At 40.2% G+C, this 20686-nt stretch overlaps 1 protein-coding gene across 6 annotated transcripts in view; it reads left to right on the top strand.

Annotated features, from left to right (window-relative positions):
- Nucleotides 1-20686, top strand: part of APP (amyloid beta precursor protein) — a 278797-nt gene that overhangs the window by 235903 nt on the left and 22208 nt on the right. For all 6 annotated transcript variants that reach the window (XM_004264478.2, XM_004264484.3, XM_004264482.3 and 3 more), the window contains one exon: nucleotides 14662-14883. In XM_004264478.2, the coding sequence (XP_004264526.1) occupies nucleotides 14662-14883 (222 nt within the window). The remainder of the gene's footprint in view (nucleotides 1-14661; nucleotides 14884-20686) is intronic.

The raw sequence follows: 20686 nt of genomic DNA, 5'->3' as shown, positions 1-20686 counted from the left end.
CTAAATTTTGAGGTTAATTATTTACATATTATTGAAGATGATCATGTTTTGATACTGTATATTCAGAGAAAGCTAGTTATATTTTTAATCTGATTGTGTAAAAGGGGAAAGAATAGAAATCTGAGACCAAACTGATAACTCTTTATATAGTATATCATAATTTAAGATGAAGTCTGTTTTTTGTTTTTTTATTTCTGAGTTGAGACTTTTTCAGAGCAGGGTGGAGGAGGACTCTGCTGAGATGAAAATAACATTTTTAAGCAACTTTTTTGAAGAAGGGAAATTACTAGAATTCCATGTAAGTTTTCAACAGGAAAAGCATCAGGGGCTTGGACGAGTCTAGTGCTGAGATTGGAAAGTGCGGAGATTAGAAACAGTTTAGAAGGAAAAACTAGGGCAAGATCCCTGTTACAAGGCAGCAGGGAAGTATATCGTGGAAACAGTTGTCTCAGGCAGCAAAATGGGTTATCCATTCTTGGTGAGGAAGTGGTCATCTGGGGTAATTTTCTACCATGTTCAGTGGAACACACCTCTGGCACCAGGGTTCATGGCTTACAGGGAACTTGAAGCAGAGCTGGCTGGCCTCAATGACAGCACCCCCATTTCATTTCATCATTGTCTGAAGGGAGAGCATATTCAAAGGTAAATTAGCAAAAGGATTGGGTCTACTTTATTTTTTATCTCCTACACAGTTTTCTCATGTGTTCTTTGCAGAAAAAAAAAAAAATAAGGTTGCTTTTTTTTTCATCATCTCATGGGTGCTCATACTGAAATGATTGGATTTAAGAGGGGGTGAGGGGAAGATCTGTGACACTTTCTGGATGCAAAATACTTTGCTCCATGTCATTCTTAACAGTAACCACCAATCTGATGTTATTGTTAAGCACAGCAGTTCAACACTGTAAAGAATTTTTAGTGAGGATGTGACACTTCACTGTGGATGGAACTGTTCATTATCTAGCAGAATTCAACGTATGATAAATCCCCCTGGGGGAATCTAATGTGGGCTTTTTTACTAAAATACCTGGGAAAATGGGAAAACTCCCATTTTCATCCCAGTGCTTCCCAGTGGGCCTGTTTCAGTCCTTCCGTGAGCTCTCCAGGCCCATATTTCCAGGGGCTCCAGACCTCTCCACCATGATGTCCACCATGATCACAAACTCAACATGTCCAAATAGAACCTGTCTTTCTCCCCCCATATTTGCTCTTTTGATGGACAAAACTGAGGTCAAGAATAAAAATATTACCAGCCACCCAATAGCACCTCCACCCTATCCCAGTCACACCCTCCCTGGTGCACCTCCCACCACCTCCAAAGTAACACTGTTGTTCTTTGTATCACTTCCTTAAACATCTTTCAGTTTTTATCACTAGTGTACATCCTTGCCCACTATCTTCTTCCCCTTTTTTTTAATGTTGATATGTCTCTTTAGGATTTTATAATCCTCAGGTTTCCCCTCTATCCTTTTCTTTTCTTTATAATTTACTTATTACTGAACTGCGGGCCACTCAACCCATGGAATAACCATAGTCTGGATTTTGCTAATGGCCTACTCTTCGTGCAGGTCAGTATATTCCTTCGCCCTGTGTGTATCCCACAAATGTAAAGCCCCTAGCTTCTGTCTAAGCTGCTTCGCTTTTCACCTCCCTTGTGTCCCAGGAACAAGAAGAGTCCCAGCTCTTGGGCAGCCCATCCTCTGTGCCTTGATCCATGCACTTGTAAATACTAGAACAGTAGCCTGTCTTCCTTAGCGAAGCTGTAATATCACTATCTCCCCCACCCCAAAGTCCCAGTTTGTTTCTTTCTCGCTCTGTCTATACCCCTTACCATAGCATTTGTATAGGAATTACTTTTATGCCCATCTGAGGCCGTGAGCTTTGAGTAAAAAGAAACTGCCTTAGTTATTTCCTGCCCTGGCCTGGAAGACGTAGGATTGCTGAACAGGTGAATAAATGAATGAATGAATGAATGAGCTCATTAATTAATAATAAAATGATTCTAATTTTCTTGACTCCAGATTAATTTTCTTAAAGTGAGTCCTTTCAGCCTCTCCACATCTGCTCTATTAATGCTTCCCCAAAGACAGACACTTTCCATCCATCGCCAAGCTTCAGATGCCAAGCACTTTCCATCGCCAGGCTTGGTTCCCCCTATATTGTTAAGGGATCCCGTGAGTCCACTACTGCAGAAGAGAAAGGACCATTGCTGTTCTAAAAATGTTCACTGCAGAACCATTTTGTGTTAAAGAAAACAAACATAAGCCAGTGTGCAGAAGAGCATAGAGGGCTGATGTGGTTCTTTTCAACCTGCATAAATAAACCTTTCAGGTGCACTGCCACGCATACAAACATGATACGCTGTCTACAGGAACAGGAGCATCCTCGCTTGTGATTCGCGCTGACCTTATCCACCCCTGCCTGCACCCCTTGTACTTACCAGCATAAATCTTAGGCTCCTTGAGTGAAATCACCTATGTATGGATGTTGAAAATGTTACTTTCTACCATGAGCTAGGCAGCCTGGGTAACCAATACCTTACATGCTTCAAAATACGGGCATACCTAAAAGATAATTGGAAACTCGGTTCCCGACCACCAGAATAAGGCGAATATCTCAATAAAGCTAGTCATGTGAATTTTTTGGTTTCCCAAGTGCATGTCAAAGTTATGTTCAAACTATGCTGTACTCTTTTGTATGCAACAGCACTGTGTCTAAAAAACAACGTACGTACTTCAGCTAGAAAATACCTTATTGCTTAAAATGCTAACCATCATCTGAGCCTTTATCGATCTGTAATCTTCTTGCATTGGTAACATAAAAAATCACTGATCGGGCTTCCCTGGTGGCGCAGTGGTTGAGGGTCCGCCTGCCGATGCAGGGGATGCAGGTTCGTGCCCCGGTCCGGGAAGATCCCACATGCCGCGGAGGGACTGAGCCCGTGAGTCATGGCCGCTGAGCCTGCGCGTCCGGAGCCTGTGCTCCGCGACGGGAGAGGCCGCAGCAGTGAGAGGCCCGCGTACCACCAAAAAAAAAAAAAAAAAACACTGATCATAGATCACCATCCAAATATAATAATAATGAAAAAGTTTGAAATATTGCAACAATTACCAAAATGTGATCCAGAGACAAAAAGTGAGCAAATGCTGTTGGGAAAATGGCACCAATAGACTTGCTTGACACAGGGTTGCCAGAAACCTTCAGTCCGTAAAAAAATGCAAAGCACAGTAAAGCGAAGTATTGCCTTTATTGTATGCCTGTATAGAGTTCTGTCGATTAGGCATTTATCAGATATGAATCAATTACTGTGCACTGTTTTCATAGCATAGCAGAGAATGATTACTAGCTGTTGAGAGGGGCACTGTTGCCCATAGGGTGTCTCTTACCCAGGTAAGAAAGATTTCTCTCACGAGTTTGGGAGAAGGTGCCAATAAGACAGGACCACTGCTTACAGTGCGCAGGTTGGACAGGACACAGTGGTAGGGGCATCACTCAGACTCCCTCCCTTGTCACGTGCAGCTGGGGGTACAGGGTGGAGCTGAAATGCAGTCTGCACAGAGCTTGACAAGCCATGTGCCCTATATGTGACTCGCATCCTGTGGGCTGGTGAGGGCCTGGCCTTTATCAGAAGTAAAGGTGATGTTTTGATCTCCAGCTGCTCTCTCTTAGTTGGTTTAGAGCTGAGGTAGAGCAAAAGGGGGGATATTGTGGGTCGGTGCCCAGAATGCCCCAGCATCCACAGCGAAGGCTCCAGGGGAGTATGTGCTCAGATTGTATACAGCTGCCAGAATGACTTTGCATTTATAAAAATGTATGCAAGAGCAGTTAAACAGTCATTTGAGTCCTTTTTAAAAATAATCTTCCACATTATCCTTTCTTGTGCTCACTAAAAGCATGAGCAATTTTTAAAAACTGAAATGTGATACTGACCCAGATAGAGCAAACCTCAGGTTTTATTTCATGTTTCCAATTTACTGTATAGCGGAGAACTTACAAGTACAAAGAAACAAACAATAAACTGTACGAACTATGCAGAACAACCTACCAGAGAACAAAGAAATACATACTCTGGAATGGCACTGGAGAAATACGGATTCTTGTGATTGCGTCTCTCTGTGTCCTCAAATCTGATAACTCCAATTCCAGGGGCCTTCTTCAGTAATCTCACAAAATTCTGTCTCCTTGACCACAGTCGTAACAACTAGATAATAAAGTGATGAGGGGACGAGATGAAATAATTGATTCCGTAAAGGATAAAACTATGTTAAAAATTATTTTTGGTGGGATGGCAAGTGAATTTTTGTTTCTTTTGTTTTCTTTGCACTGAATGTATATGACTCATAATTAGCACCAAACTACATTTTTATATAAGGAGGAATCACAGTGAAGTGATGCTGCAGGGGTTAGGCTCTTAAAGACAATTTTGAAGAGAAAATTCTACATAATCATAATTACTTTGAAACTCCTTGAGCTTAGCCATAAAAGTATACATCTCTCAACTACCCCAAGACAGCCAGTTTTTCCTCTAACATATGAAGAGACAACTGTCTTGCTAGGTTGAAGGCCATAAGAAATCATTGACTTTTGTTTAAGGGATTTAAGACATAAAAATCACATTTATTTTAATTTAGTTTGCAGAGGACATTTAGTCTGCATCTGCTTACATTCATGGACATATATGCATTTTCACTATATGTATTAACCAGAGGAAAACATCCATACACATACAGGCTAAAGCTGGCACTACAGATCGGCCCTTTACACTGAAATTCTTCACTATGTGTTGTTTCTTCAAAACTAGGGCACATTTATATATGAATTATGCCCTCAACACAGCATACTTTGAGATTCTTTCTGTAATATGTAAACTTGGTTTTTAGCTTAAACTTTAGAAGAGTTTTCCCCTCAGGATTGCTTAGGCTCCTGACTACCCAGGCGGGACCAAGACTCCTACTGTGGTTGGAAATAAGATCAGGTAGGTCATTGGCTCAAGTTCCACAAGTAAACATGAAGTAGGAACTCTACTCTGTTTTTAGAAACCAGGGAGCCTGACTGACTTTTATCTTGGTTTCTGATGGCCATTGGTAGGTCTAAGTTGTTTGATCTGCATTGTTTGAAAGTCAAAACGAAATTTGTCTGGAAAAGGAACTTCTTCTGTATGCTCCATTTTAAGCGAGACAAGCGATGCTTCAGGAGAATGTCACTTGCAACAAGGAATGTTCTCACAAGTAACGTGTAGCCATGTTTGTATCACCTTCAGGGATAGTTTGTTGCCATAAGTGGACAAAGCATGCTCCATTTAAAATCTCTGTCCAAGAAACTACTAAAGAAAAATAAACCCAGATTCAGACGTGGAGTCTGAATTTTGAGACCGTGAGAGATTTTCAGGGTTGATAGTGTAGCTAAAAATAAGAGGACTGACCCAGTTTTCTGGGAGGTCAAAATAAAAACTAGATTTGTGGAACAGTTTTGCTTTGTGATAATATATCTCATTTTTTCCTCATGTTGGAAAATATGGCAGCCTTGTAAATTTAAATCGCTCAAAATCCAAAGCAGTCTAAATATCTTAAATTTGACTCAATCGGTGAAACCTAATGACAGTTCATGTGGCCATCATATTTATACCAGTTCATGTGGCCATCATATTTATACCAGTCTACCAGAGAAAGGGAAATCTAAAGAAGTGGGAGATGGGTGAGAGGAGAAACTGCTGCTGAGGGTGGACCATCAAAACAGGAGTGACAGGTAAGCCTCACTTAGAGAAGGGAGCAGTGCATGGCTGTGTAGCTGGGAACACCTGGCCTTTCAGCTCTGCCCCACCATCAAGAAACTCTGTGACCTTGGACGCCGGCTCTGTGATTACCTTGGTTTCTTCACGTGTAAAAAAGATATCATTACATTCATCACTTTCCAAATCGATCAAAAATAATGTATGCAAAACAGGATGCTTGTGATGATAGATGTGGATGTATTTTTATAATATTTGTTACTAATCAAAGTGAAATAGCCACGTCCTCCATAAAATGTTTTTTTTTTCCAATGGAATAGTGAGAAGGTTGCACTAGGAATCGGGATACTTGTGTTCAGATCCCAGTTCAGTTACTCGATAACTTTACATGTATTTCTCAAGGTTGGCGTCACAGTTTGCTCAACTGTCATTGGGGGTAGTAATCCCGTTATGAAGGTTGATGTGGGTATCAAATGAGCTAACAGCTATGTAAAGGCCACAGGCATGGAAGGCGTCATTGGTGCCGTTAATCTCATGCTATCAAGATGTCATAGCATGACACAATTCCATCACAGTATTGCTGTCGCACCAGTCACACGCTGATCGAAACATCCCAGCCATGTGCAGTAATCACTTGAAGACCACATAGGTTCTCCCCCAAATCAGCATTTCAAACAACTTCTGCTCCAGTGAACTATAAGTCAGTCCATGCTTAAGACGTAAATTCAGTCTTTATAGGGGAGAGCACAGCAGTGAAGTATGTCCTCTGGTGCCCTCTACTTTTTAAAGTACATTCTTTTGCTCGGGGTCTGAATAACAATGACCTGTTTGTTTCCTGAACACTTTCCTGCTCTGGCTCCTATGTAATTTCCTGCCTGACAAATAGTCTGGCAAAACAAAGGAAATTCATAACTAGTCTTTCCTTTCCTGTGGCTTCCTGGTTCAGAAAAATGTTATCGTGAATGACAGCTTCAAGGCCATAGGGTGGGTTGGGTTTATGAACATGCCTTTGAGGTGTTTTGCAGCAAGGTTTCTTCTGGCAATATTGTTTCTTGGCCATACTCACCTTTCACACCTTGTGTTTGTTTTGAGGCTTGTCTTGTAGGAAGGGGATAACAGGCCATTTTGTACTGATGCCTTTGTAGACCTCGTGGCAGTGGTCAGACTGTAATGTGCTTAAGACTCGCCTGGGATCAGATGTATTATGCTAAGTGAAATAAGTCAGATAGAGAAAGACAAATACTGTATGATATCACTTATATGTGGAATCCAAAACATACAGCAAACGAATGAATATAACAAAAAAGAAGCAGACTCACAGATACAGAGCACAAACTAGTGGTTACCTGTGGGGAGGGGCATTATAGGGGTAGGGGATTAAGAGGTAATATGTATAAAATAAGCTGCAAGGATATATTGTACAACACAGGGCATATGGCCAGTATTTTATAATAACTATAAATGGAGTATAACCTTTAAAAATTGTGAATCACTATATTGTACACCTGTAACTTATATAATATTGTACATCAACTATACTTCAGTTTTTTAAAAATTGCCTGGGGATCATGTTAAACGTGCAGATTGTTTCCCTAGCTCTGGGTGGAACCCGAGATTATGTATTTCGACAAGCTCTCAGGGGATGCCCACACAGCAAGATTATGGATAACAGGATTCAAAGTGAAGAAACTACGAAGACCGTCCATCCAACTTCCTAATTTTATGGATGAGGAACCAAGGCTTAGGGAGTTTCAGAGGCCATGGTGATGTTAAGTATAATGAACAGCGTGGCAGTTATATGCTAAGCCATGTATCAGACATGCACAGACTGTGATTGGAAAATTAAATCTGATCTCATCGTCCTGGTGTGGGCAAAATGCCTAGAATGGATGACAGCAGATTTATAGTAGAGCTTCTTGATGGGGAAAAAATTACATCCCTTTTATAAATACGTCCAGTGCAGCTGTGGCAGTTGCAGGGGTGGCATGGTGGAGGGATGCATTGTATAGAGGTGTAATCCTCAGTCCTTTTAAATGCATAAGTAATCATTTGTTAAAATATAAGGATTGATCATGTGAGACTCTTCTGTTAGACAAGGTTGATAGAAAATTTCCATTTGGGGAAGAGGCTGCAGATAAATGTGTATTTTTCCACTAGGAACCAGAAGAATCAGAAGATTGGGGAAAAATGAAGATAGCTATGCAGGGTCAGTTCTATACAGTAGAAAAACCAGCAAGCCTGAGCATGTTCACTGGTCTCCAGATCAGACCTTGAATAGCTGTATTTCACAAGGGAAAAGACTGAGCTTGGACCTCCTCTATGTGAAGGACATTTCCCACCCACCCCAAATGTGTTTAAAGGATGGAAAAGGTAGTTCAGTAATTACAACTGAAGCTTGTAGAAGAACTGATTTAATGTTTATAAACTTCATTTTCTTGAAACCTAAAATATGGCAGTTAAACTTTTAGAAGGAGTTTGCCTAGTGGATTAATAATTAAAAGAAGAGCATTAGGTGAATTATCTAGGATTCATCTGTTTCCCATTCATAGTCCTTTATGAGGCCATTTCTCTCAAAATGAATTATCATGGAAGTCTATTGCTTCTACAAAAACAAAATATGTTAGTCATTTGAAGTTGAAATCACCACTGGGGGATCTCTTTTGATGTTGCTTTCTTTTTTTAAAAAAAAAATATTTATTTATTTATTTGGGGGGGGCCACGTTGGGTCTTCCTTGCCGTGTGCAGGCTTTCTCTAGTTGGGGCGATGCACGGGTTTCTCACTGCAGTGGCTTCTCTTGTTGCGGAGCACAGGCTGTAGGTGCGCAGGCTTCAGTAGTTGTGGCTCACATGCTCTAGAGCGCAGCCTCAGTAGTTGTGGGGCACGGGCTTAGTTGCTCCGTGGCATGTGGGATCTTCCCGGACCAGGGCTCGAACCTGTGTCCCCTGCATTGGCAGGCGGATTTTTAACCCCTGTGCCACCAGGGAAGCCCTGATGTTGCTTTCTTTAAAATATTTTAAATATTTTCAATGATAGCTAAGTGGTGAGGTGTTTCATTTTCTTTCTCTTATTTACTATAAGTATGTTTGATATACATCTTCGAAACATTTTTAAGAGGGCAACATACAGTGGGGTTCATTTCATGTTTAATATTTGAAATTAAACATCTTTTTATTGTTTACACTGTAGTTTAAATATTACCACCATTGAATTCAGTTAAGTATTTCCACTTTTAACTGCAAGGCTCATATGCTTGGGTATTACAGAAGATATTTAACTACAGAGGTAACTGCTGCAATTTTGGGCAGTATCAGTTAGCCTTTAAGAAAATAAAGAGTCTTGGGGGGAATGTGCCTTTTAGTTTAATACAGCAGTTGGCAAATGTAGATGCTTAAAAGCTTTGACATCCCAATATATGCCATCAAAGCATTGTAATAAAATATTAAATTAATTCAGATAAAAATCCATCGGGGCCACCGACATAGTAGAAGTGTGGTTTCTGTGTAGTTAGTCTGGCCACAAAATTCAAAGATTAAGTCCCACTCAGAATGAACAATGAAATGATATTTGGCTTTGAATTTTTTTTTTATCATAAGAGAAATTGCCTGGTGCCAATTGTGTTAACAGTTGGTAAAATCCTGAGCCCTTAATAATGTCAAGAAGTAGGTTGCCATCTTAGACATTTTATGGTCAGAAAATTGAATCCTACTCCAGCTAACAGTAATCCATCATTTCCACCCTCTTTTCTTCCCTTAAACCCAACACTGACCTCATCGTTCCAAGTGAGATGACCAAAGGTGGTTGTTTCTAAATCTCCTATGTTAAAGAGAGATAGGAAAGTGGATTTCTGCTTTGGTACCAAAAGTTTTTTTAAAGCTTAAGTGCTTCTCAGTCTGCCAAAAATGTAATGTTTGTTGAATGTTTTGTTCTTTCATTTTCTGAAAATGAATATAATAAACCAGGAAAATTAACCACCATGGGGCTCTACATTTTAGCAGCCATTTGGAGGAAATTTCCTGCCAACAGTGTAAAAGAGAAAAGGGGGCACACCATGATTTGCTGCAATCTGAAATGTCGTGCCTATTTTATGAAGCACAGATGTAAGATTTTCCAGTGTGACAGTTCCCTACACTATCTTTTTTACTGCCATGGCTGAGATGGGTACAGGACTCCCCCCAGCTCCCATGCCTGGGAAATGCCTATTTGAGGGGACAAAAGCAGTAACCATTCCATAGGGCTCATGGTGTTTAAGTCAGCTTACAAGGTAAATGTGGAAGACATTATGGAAGTCATGCTTATAATGCCTGGTTTCTCCATCTACTCTGTAAATGAACAGTCCAGTGATGAGAATTAGAGTGACCCTGGATAGGTAGGGGTTAAATCAGGGAGGTTGGTGTTATGTAGCCCAGGACTTGGGTTTCAGCACTGATGCTTACTGGCCATGGAATCTTGAAGAATCCATTCACCTCTCCCGGCCTCAGATTCATGTTCTGTAAAGGTAATGATGCCTGCCTCATAAAGTTATTGGGAGGAGAGCTGTAGAAGAGGGGGCATTGGAGCTGGGCCCTGAAGAGTTCATTATAGTTTATATAAGCAGAGATGGGCTTCCCAGGTAGCAGGAACAGAGAGCAAAGGTGTGCTGAGGGGAATGCATGGTCCCATCTGAGAGTATTCCAGACCGTTCAGATGTGGTATTATGATTCTGACACCAATTCCAATGTGTGGAGTTCTCCCCACACCAACAAGTGATTCTCCAGCGTTAGCTGAGTGTCCTACAGTTCAACCCAATCCTGATACTACTACCTGGAAGGTAGCGTCAGAGTCCACAGGTCAAGCAAGGGCTTAGTCCCACAAGACTGCCCACCCCACTCCCCTCCACAGCCAGTCTCGAGTCCTGGCTGTCACCTGGCCTTCTGATGGCCATCTGTGAATCAGAGACTCCAGCCACCTCCTCCTTAGGTTCTATTAACTTCCTAGAATGGCTCACAGAACACAGATAAATGTTTTACTTACTGGATTTTTAATAAACTAGCAGGTTTATTTAAAAAGGATTTAACTCAGGAACAAGAGAAGGTTAGGGCAGAGTATGTGGGAAGGAGCTCAGAGCTCTCCTGCCCCCTCCCAGCCCAGCACGCTCCCACATCTCCACATCGCGTGTTCACCAATGCTGAAGCTCTCCTAACCCTATTCTTTTTTTTACATAGCATATTTTTTAAATGTTTGCTTTCTAATTGTTGTGAGTATATAATACAGCTGAGTTTTTATATTGACCATGTATTCCGCAGCCTTGCTAAATTCACTTAATTTTTTTCTTCCCTTTTTTTATTGAGGTATACTTGTTTATAATATTATATAAGTTTCAGGTGTACACCATAGTGATTCACAATTTTAAAAGCTTATACTCCATTTATAGTTATTATAAAATGTTGGCTATATTCCCTGTGCTGTACAATATATCCTTGTAGCTTATTTATTCTAAACATAGTAGTTTGTACCTCTTAAACCCCTATCCATATCTTGTCCCTCCCCCCCCCCCACTGGTAACCAGTTTGTTCTCTTTATCTGTGAGTCTGTTTGTTTTTTGTTATATTCACTAGTTTGTTGTATTTTTCAGATTCCTCATATAAGTGATATTATACAGTATTTGTCTTTTCTCTGTCTGACTTATTTCTCTAAGCATAATACTCTATAGGTCCATCCATGTTGTTGCCAATGGCAAAATTTCATTCTTTTTTATGGCTGAGTAATACTCCATTGTGTGTATATGTACCACATCTTCTTTATCGATTCACCTGTGGTGGACACTTAGGTTGCTTCCATATTTTGGCTATTGTAAATAATGTGAACCCTATTCTTTGGGGTTTTTACAGAGGCTTCATTACATAGGCATGTTTGATTAAATCATTGGCCCTTGGGGGTGAGGCTGAAAGTTCTAACCTTCTAAGCATGTTGTTAGTTCCCCTGGTGACAAGCCCCCATCCTTAGGTGACCTAGGAGCTTTTCAGAAGTCACCTCATTAATGTAAAAAGACACCTTTATAGGTCACATCACCTAAGAAGTTCCAAGGGTTTTAGTACCTCTGTGCCTATAAAGACCAAATAAATATTTCTTATTGTAAATCACAATATCACAGGTGTATACAGCAAAGAGCTGTGAGCCTCATGGCTAAAAAGATGCGGTGGGCCCAGATCCCAGAGGGCCTTTAACATTTGTCAGAGGAGTTTGGGATTAAGTTATTAGAAACCAAGAAGCCATTGAAATAGGGTGGAGCCATTCCTTAATATCAGGAAAAGATCTGGGAAACAGAGGGATAAAAATTAGAGGAGGGAGAGCACTGAGGAGAGAATTATCACAATTATCCAGGCAAAAAGTAATGATGGCTCAAGGGAGGTGGGTAATGGAAAAGAGGAGTAAGAAATGAATAAGAGAGAATCCAAAAATGGAATTAAAAAGGAGCCGTCAGTAATTCAAGTATGGGACACAAAAATATAGAGTCACAGATGGTGCTGAAGGTTTCACGCCTGTGGCTGGGAGAATAGTTCTGCCATGATTAGAAAATTGGAAGGCAGGAGGAGAGCCTTGAGCTCGGTTTTTTTGTTTGTTTGTTTGTGTTTTTTTTTGCGGTATGCGGGCCTCTCACTGTTGGGGCCTCTCCCGTTGCGGGAGCACAGGCTCCGGACGCGCAGGCTCAGCGGCCATGGCTCACGGGCCCAGCCGCTCCGCGGCACGTGGGATCCTCCCACACCGGGGCACGAACCCATGTCCCCTGCATCGGCAGGCGGACTCTCAACCACTGCGCCACCAGGGAAGCCCCCCAGTTTTGTACATACTAAGTTCATGGAAGATCTAAGTTAATAGTTCCAGCAAACTGTTAGAAATATGTACACTAGAGTGGGAGGGAGAAGTCAGAGCCGGGGAAATACATTTCAGATTCAACCAAAAGTAGGGGGTCCTTAGCATTTCAAGAGTGGGTGGGATTTCCAAATGCAGAACTGAAGAAAGAGCTGGAAAGAGATACAAGAAGAAAATGACAGAGGCGAAGAGATTAGAAAAAATGAGCAGAGATTTACTCAGAGAAATCACAGGAAATAAGCTCAGTACTGAGTATACAAGGCAAAGAGAAAAAAATTCCAGATGGAGGAAGAGGTTAAGTGATGGTAAATGCCACAAAGACACCAAGAACAACATGGCACCAGGTAGGGCCAGGAGCTGATCCTGCAGGCAAAGGTTATTCATTCCCTCACAAGATGAACATGTAAGCACCAATAATTATTCCAGAAGATCCTCTCTTTACATTTTAACTACTTAACAGTCACAAGCATAAGATTTATATAAAAGACCCATTTAATTTATTAAAGTAGACATTGGCTAAGTTATTAGCCATTACCTATGACTCTGTAAGACATGAAAAAATTGGAAGAAATGTAATGCGGGCCTTTTATCTGTATGGGAAAGGTCATTGCAAGCATCAAATATTGAATTTTAGAATGGTACCCCAGCAAATAGATATATATTATAACTCAAATTAGACTTCAAGAGGACCGATTTGCTTGAGATTTTATCATTTAAAATATCTTGCAATAAAACTGACTTCATAGAAGGACATTAATCTCATACTTTAATGCTAGTCTGTCAGACTGTTTTAATATATTTGAACAGAATTTTAATTTTTCAGATAAATTTTTTGTGAATTTAGAAGAGAATGTGAAGGATAATAGTAAGATGTTACAAATCAAATTTAAATCCTGATTTTACTTTTTTCATTTTCTACATCAATAATACTAACCAGTGATTGGTTTGAAATATATAATACAGTAAACTCTTGACAGAGGTATGATTAGAAAGTGAAAAGTTCTGATTAGTGTTATTGTTGATAGCACACATGCTATTTATAAGTCTCTAATGTTAAAAATACGTCACACAGAAAAACCTGGTAAATCTTTGGCAACATAATAAGAGAATCACAGATCTGTGATACTCAGTTTTTAAAACTGCAGTTGCACTTAGTACAGAGTTATGTTCCCAGCTCTTTTTTCCAGTAAAAATGCATTTCAATAATGAAATGTGTAATTTGGGAATTTTCACTGGTCTACAAGAACTTCAGATAGGTTGATTATGTTCCATAAAGTTGATTTTGTTTAGTCAGTTTTAAAAAGGGGTAACTGATAGTATTTTTTGAAACGAGATGCAAACAAGACGCAGCAGAGAAAGACAGGATATTTGGTTTGAGAGCCATGAGAAATATTGGCAGGCGGGGCTGTTTATCCCACAGAAGAGAAGGCTGGAGCAGAGCTTCACGTCTGCAAAGCCAAAACTGGCCTTCTTTGTTGCCTCAGAACATATATCGTGCAGCACCTGGGAGCCTTTGAGAAAGACAGATTTTTTTTCAAGGCAAAACAATGAGAACTGTTGAAGAATGGAGCAGGCAGGCGTCCCATCACGCTTTTCTTGTCCTTAACACATGTTCATGGAAAGACTAGGGACTCACTGGATATGTCCTTCAGCTTGAAAGAAACTGTACCTTGCATACTGCCGCCACTCCACTGCAAACACCCCCCCAAAGCATGCTCTCATTCCTCTGTGATCACAGCAGACTAGGACAGAATGACCGTTGACCTCTCAAGGTTTTTCACCACTGGGGGGAGTGGTGCAGCGGGTCAGAGCATCAGCCTTGGCCTAAGCCACTCTACCTGGGCTCAAATCCCACCTTGGGCATTGCTAGCTATGATTTTGTGTAAGTGGCTTACATACCGTGTGCCTCAGTTTTCACATCTGTAGGATGGAGACGATAATGGTACCCACCTTGTGGCTGTAAATAAGATCATGCATGTCAAGTAGTTACACTCGTGCCTGGCAGACAGCAGTTGGTAGCCGCTGCTGCTCCTTCTGTTGTGATGGTTGCTGTTACTCACCAAAGACATGGCTCTGTTTTGTTTAGATGAGCTGCTTCAGAAAGAGCAGAACTACTCGGACGATGTCTTGGCCAACATGATCAGCGAACCAAGGATCAGTTATGGCAATGATGCTCTCATGCCATCTTTGACTGAAACCAAAACCACTGTGGAGCTTCTTCCCGTGAATGGAGAGTTCAGCCTGGATGATCTCCAGCCCTGGCATCCTTTTGGGGTCGACTCCGTGCCCGCCAACACAGAAAACGAAGGTAAGAAGCCCAGGAGGGAACAAGTGTTCAGTCTGGTTGTATAATCTCTCTCGTGTTCTTAAGAGGTGACTTTTGATATGAATTTTTAAAAGTGTTTTCTCACTGAGAGGTGTTTTTTTGCTTCTGGAATGAAAGCACAATATTCAATTAGTGTTTATGAGACAGTGACCTAGAATGCACACCTCTGAAGAAAACAGACATGTGATAAAACTGTGGAAATCACAGTTCACTCAGTGGAGAGAGAAAATTTTTTTTTCTTTTGTGGCCACACTGCGAGGCTTGCGGGATCTTAGTTCCCCGACCAGGGGTTGAACCTGCGCCCTCGGCAGTGAAAGCACAGAATCCTAACCACTGGACCACCAGGGAATTCCCAGAGAGAGAAATTTTGATGGGGCCTGCATAATTGGAGGTTTGAAAGCCACCAAAATAGTCTTCATTGGTTATTTATTCTAGTGCATTACATCTCAGATCACATTAAATGTTAAAGGCAAAGATAAAGAACAACTTATGTCATGAAAAGTAATTTGCTTAAGAGTTATACAATTCTGTGTTTGGAAAGTTAAATATAAGGCAGCTGTCAAAATTAAGAAGCACATTGACCTAAACATTTCTTCTATGATAATTCAGAAAAGCAAGATTTTCTCTGTCAACAAACTTGCACAATGGATTATGTACTTTTCATTCACAGGGATTTCTTAGCAGAAATTTTCAAATAATATCTATTTAGGAGAGAGAATTTTTTAGTCTTATTCCATATCATTTTACATGTTCAGAAGTATAAAATTTTGAACATAGGAACACCTTGATTTCGAGATACTAATACCTTGTTTTTCAAGAACACACAGGATTTTTTTTTAATAAATTTATTTTATTTTTATTTATTTTTGGCTGCGTTGGGTCTTTGTTGCTGCACGCAGGCTGTCTCCAGTTGCAGCGAGTTAGGGCCACTCTTCATTGTGGTGCGCCGGCCTCTCATTGCAGTGGCTTCTCTTGTTGCAGAGCAGGGGCTCTAGGCATGCAGGCTTCAGTATTTGCAGCATGCGGGCTCAGTAGTTGTGGCTCGCGGGCTCTAGAGCGCAGGCTCAGTAGTTGTGGCGCATGGGCTTAGTTGCTCCGCGGCATGTGGGATCTTCCCAGACCAGGGCTCGAACCCGTGTCCCCTGCATTGGCAGGTGGATTCTTAACCACTGTGCCACCAGGGAAGCCCGAGAACACATAGGATTTTATCTGTGGTTTTTCTTTGTTAAAGAAGCAACTTTTGACAGTAATATTTTGACAGTAATAAATATGGATATATGTAGTATGGATACCTCAAAATACAATCACTTACTCCTCAGACTAAATATAAATCCAATATTAGACCATAAGTGCACTGGAGAAGCTTTTTTTAATTTTTTTTTTTTTTTTTTTTTTTTTGCGATACGCGGGCCTCTCACTGTTGTGGCCTCTCCCGTTGCGGAGCACAGGCTCCGGACGCGCAGGCTCAGCGGCCATGGCTTATGGGTCCAGCCGCTCCGTGGCATGTGGGATCCTCCCGGACCGGGTCACAAAACTGCGTCCCCTGCATTGGCAGGCGGACCCTCAACCACTGCGCCACCAGGGAAGCCCGAGAAGCTTTTTTTTAAAGAACCATTGCAGAAAATCTTGATATGGACTGTTTCCATAACATGAGTAATCACCCCAAATGTGTTTCATTAATTTGGAAAAAGGTACCTTCTAGTAATACTATCAGACCATAAACAGCAGTGTTATTTATAATATAAAAATAATTAAGACTACCATTTATAAAAATAGTTCTAACATAGAGGAAAAGAATTTAAGGATACTTAGTTATCAAAGATCTGGGTGACTTCCCTATTAAATTGTATTATTACTAGAATGCTAGTTTTGTCATTTTTTAAGATAAATACATTTTGGTCATTTAAAATCCTCATCAGTCAGTCTCTAATGAGATTTTTTTGTGAAAAATTTTGTAAACTGAATTTTGTAAACATTTTGTAAACTGAACACACACAAGTTTTTTTCTTTTCCTTTAGGATACTGTGTTGTTTAATTGATGGAGAAATAGGTAACATGTATGGAGTCTTAACAAACTTTGTTTGGTAGAAAATTGCAGTCCTTAATGCCCTTTTTATACCAAATAATGTTAAATGTGTAGTTTGTCACTTATGTCCAAGTTTTAGCTTTTTATGGAAAAATTTAAATACATAGATTATTCTCTATTTTTATTAAAAATTGCCTCTGCCATTGAGAACTTACTCATCTCCAATGTGATTCTAAAATTATAATTTATAAAGAATTAAATATCAATTTCTTATAATTTAAGACCTTTTCACGTCTTTTAAATATATATTTTCTATAAATGAAAAGTTCCCATTTAATATTTTCCATTATTTATTGATTTTGGAAAAGTAGGATAAAACATACTTTAGAGTTTACCTTAATCATTTTTATGAACACACACACAAATAATAGAGGATAAATTTGTACAAATTGTAATTTGTACTACAAATTGTACTACAAATTTGTACTGCGAATTGTAATTTATTTATGGTAAAATTTATGGAAAGGGATTTAGAAAGCTCACAACGTAAGCTAAGTTAGCAGCAGAGTAAAATTAATTTACAGACATTAATGTGGATGTTTGTTGTCATATTTGGTATTTCCTTTAGAAATGTGAACTGTGCAAAGTTTAATGAAGATAAAAGACACTCCAGCCCCTGTTTTATGTTAACTCTTCAAATTTAGTGAATACGGTGAAATGCAATGAGCCTGGTACCACAGACCGCAATAGAGAATAGCAAAACATTATAAACATTCCAGAAGGTGCTTCACTTCCTGAATTTCAGAATTTCCCTTTCTCCATCAAATCTTGAGAGCTCAACTGCTTTATATATGAATATCAGCCTACATGTTTCCTTGGTGTCTTTAATGAGTTAAATTTAGCTTTGCATTTATCATATTAATAGTATAAGTAATACCGCAGTTAAATAAATCTGCTCTTATACGCCCTAAGCATTTTATCTTGACTCTATGTGTACTCATAGGCATATATATGATCTCCACTAAAAATTATACGCCTTCTATCAATATTTAAACATGCTTCTTATGTTAAAATTTTTAAATAGTAGCCAAACTGATCCATTTTGTTTAGAAAAAAAATGGGATAATGCTAACTGTTCCTTTTACGTAGAAATATAAAAAGGAACTATTTTATTTCACTAAAGCCACTTCCTGAAATCCCACCCCTGATGCCATTGTCAGCACTCTCAACTGTTTTCCTGTTCTTCTGCCCCTTAAGAATTCCCTCAAATCAAACAAGAAACAAGGCAGTGATGGTACAAGTTAGAAAGCAAGCTGTGATTTTTTTTTTTTCTCCTTCTCTTGCCAAATAATCCAAAAAAAACTGGATTTATCCTGGGTTTCCCCAAAGTGATCAGTTTACCCAAGGTGATCAGTTTTTGGAAGGTCAAGAACAAAAATGGTTTGGAGATACCCCAGAACAGCAATGGACTGAACACACACACCAGGGCCCTTGAGTATTGCCAAGGTAGGTGCCCAGTTGGACAAAGTCCATGACTGAGTGCCTCTGGATCCCTGACCAAGATACAGCTATTACATTGCCTAGGCCTCATCAAAAGAGCTAATATTCAGGGCTTCCCTGGTGGCGCAGTGGTTGAGAGTCCGCCTGCCGATGCAGGGGACACAGGTTCGTGCCCCGGTCCGGGAAGATCCCATATGCCGCGGAACGGCTGGGCTCGTGATCCATGGCCGCTGAGCCTGCGTGTCCGGAGCCTGTGCTCCGCAACGGGAGAGGCCACAACAGTGAGAGGCCCGCGTAACGCAAAAAAAAAAAAAAAAAAAAAAAAAAAAAAAAAAAAAGAGCTAATATTCTTGTTAAATAAGGGTGTTATTGACAAACAGCAAAATCTTACATAAGAGTATTGGAGGCAATAATATGTAAGATCTCAGAGCTTGAGTTCTGGTTTTCACCATCATCAGACCACCACTCCTTTTATAACATTTTGAAAAGTCTCTCTAACAATGAATCTTAAACTGAACTGACAGAGTTTGGTAGGGGAGTCAATACCATGGATGTAATTTATAGTAAGTATTTCAACGAGTGTTCAGGCTTGACTACCAGTGGAAACAATGGCAGTCAGGTGTTTGCCCCCTTATGGATGTGACAAATACAGATGCAGACTGATACAGGGGCCCTGAATTAGTTTTTCTTTCTTCATTTTATCCAATGATGAGCTCCAGGAAGATCTACAGTAAGAACTGTGCAGAAATGCATTGTGTTTATATATAAAGCTGAATTAGGTTTTGGACTCACATAATCGTAAATACATAAATGTCCAACAGGAATTTAGGAAGCTGTGTAGGGTGCAGGACAATTTTTATTTGTGTGGGATTGCCCTGTGCATGCCATCTAGCATCCCCGGTCCCCAGCCACTAAAAGCCAGTAATGTCCACCCTCCTTCTCCCATCATATCAACATCCCACACTACAGAATTATGTGCATCAGAGTTTAAATTCCAGCACTGCTACGTGATTTGGGGCAAGTCACAGAGCCTCTCGGGCTGCTTCCTAGTCTGTAAAATAAAGTTGGTAATAATTGCTAACTCAGAGACAGGGTGTGAGCATTAAATGAGATGGTATGGAAAACTCTTAGCAAAGTGCCTAGAATGTAGTAAATGTTCAGTGGTAGTTTTTTGTTGGTTGGTTGGTTTTATTTTGTTTGTTTTTAAATAGAACCAGGATCATATTAGAGAGGTTTTACCAGCTTGTCTCAGAGAGTCACCCTAACACCCAAACAGTATATCCTTAAAATTAATGAATATAACAAGCCGTATAACAGTCCTAAAATCTTACCCTTTCTCCCCATCTTCCTCTTCTCCCTCTCCCCAGAGCCTTTTCCTTGTTAATCTTACAGACATGTGCTTGCACACAAAGCTATTGAAAATATCTAAAATTCTCAAAGGATTTCCTTTCATTGTTCATGCAACCCTTATCATCATCAGAGCTTCGAACGCTTACCAAAAATTTGTTTTTCTCAAGAACAATCAGTCAAGTCCACAGAGGGGGTCAGACACTCAAGCATTCTGTTAATTTATATTGAAAAAATAAGCATATCACAAACACAGTTTTCCAATATTTTAGGCTCTTTGACCAGCTGCGATTTGCCTTCAGGGATTGTTATTCTGTGGTTGAGCCACAAAACTGAAATGGCTAAACTGAAGTGAAGCTGTTGTTCATAAAACAGTTGTTCTCATGGATTGTGAAATCATCTGGCTGAAAGCTTTTGTGCTGATAGCATTTGTGTTTGCTCTGCATTTTCATGACTGCCTGACCAGAACAGCCTGAAGATGAGGAAGAATGCAGTGGCCACCAGAAAGTTTTTGTGGCCAGCAGTCAGCTTGTCTGTGTATATAATACATACACAAAACACTATAATATTCTTCATGAGGCACACTAGGTCTTGTAACATCGTATTGTGTAACTGCATTGTGAATTTGCCCTCTCGTACATTTTCGCTTAGCCATAAAGCAGCAATGAACAAAGCACTTTAAATGGGGAAATTGAGATTAAATAATGTCTTTCATCAAACCTGCAAGCCAGGGCTTTTCAGGCCCCTCTTATCTACGAGTAAAACTGATTTCCTGCTGATTCCTCCATCACCTTAGGCCTGATGGGGAGGGGAGGCTGTGCTGGGCAGCATTTAGCTTAGAACTGGTCTATTACAAGGAATGCCAGAGCTAAGAAACTCAAAAGTCCTAGCGCTTCCATCATTTTGTTTCTC

The sequence above is a fragment of the Orcinus orca genome, chromosome 5 (assembly GCF_937001465.1).
Source record: "Orcinus orca chromosome 5, mOrcOrc1.1, whole genome shotgun sequence".
NCBI classification, from domain to species: domain Eukaryota; kingdom Metazoa; phylum Chordata; class Mammalia; order Artiodactyla; family Delphinidae; genus Orcinus; species Orcinus orca.
This window is presented reverse-complemented; position numbering and strand designations above follow the sequence as displayed.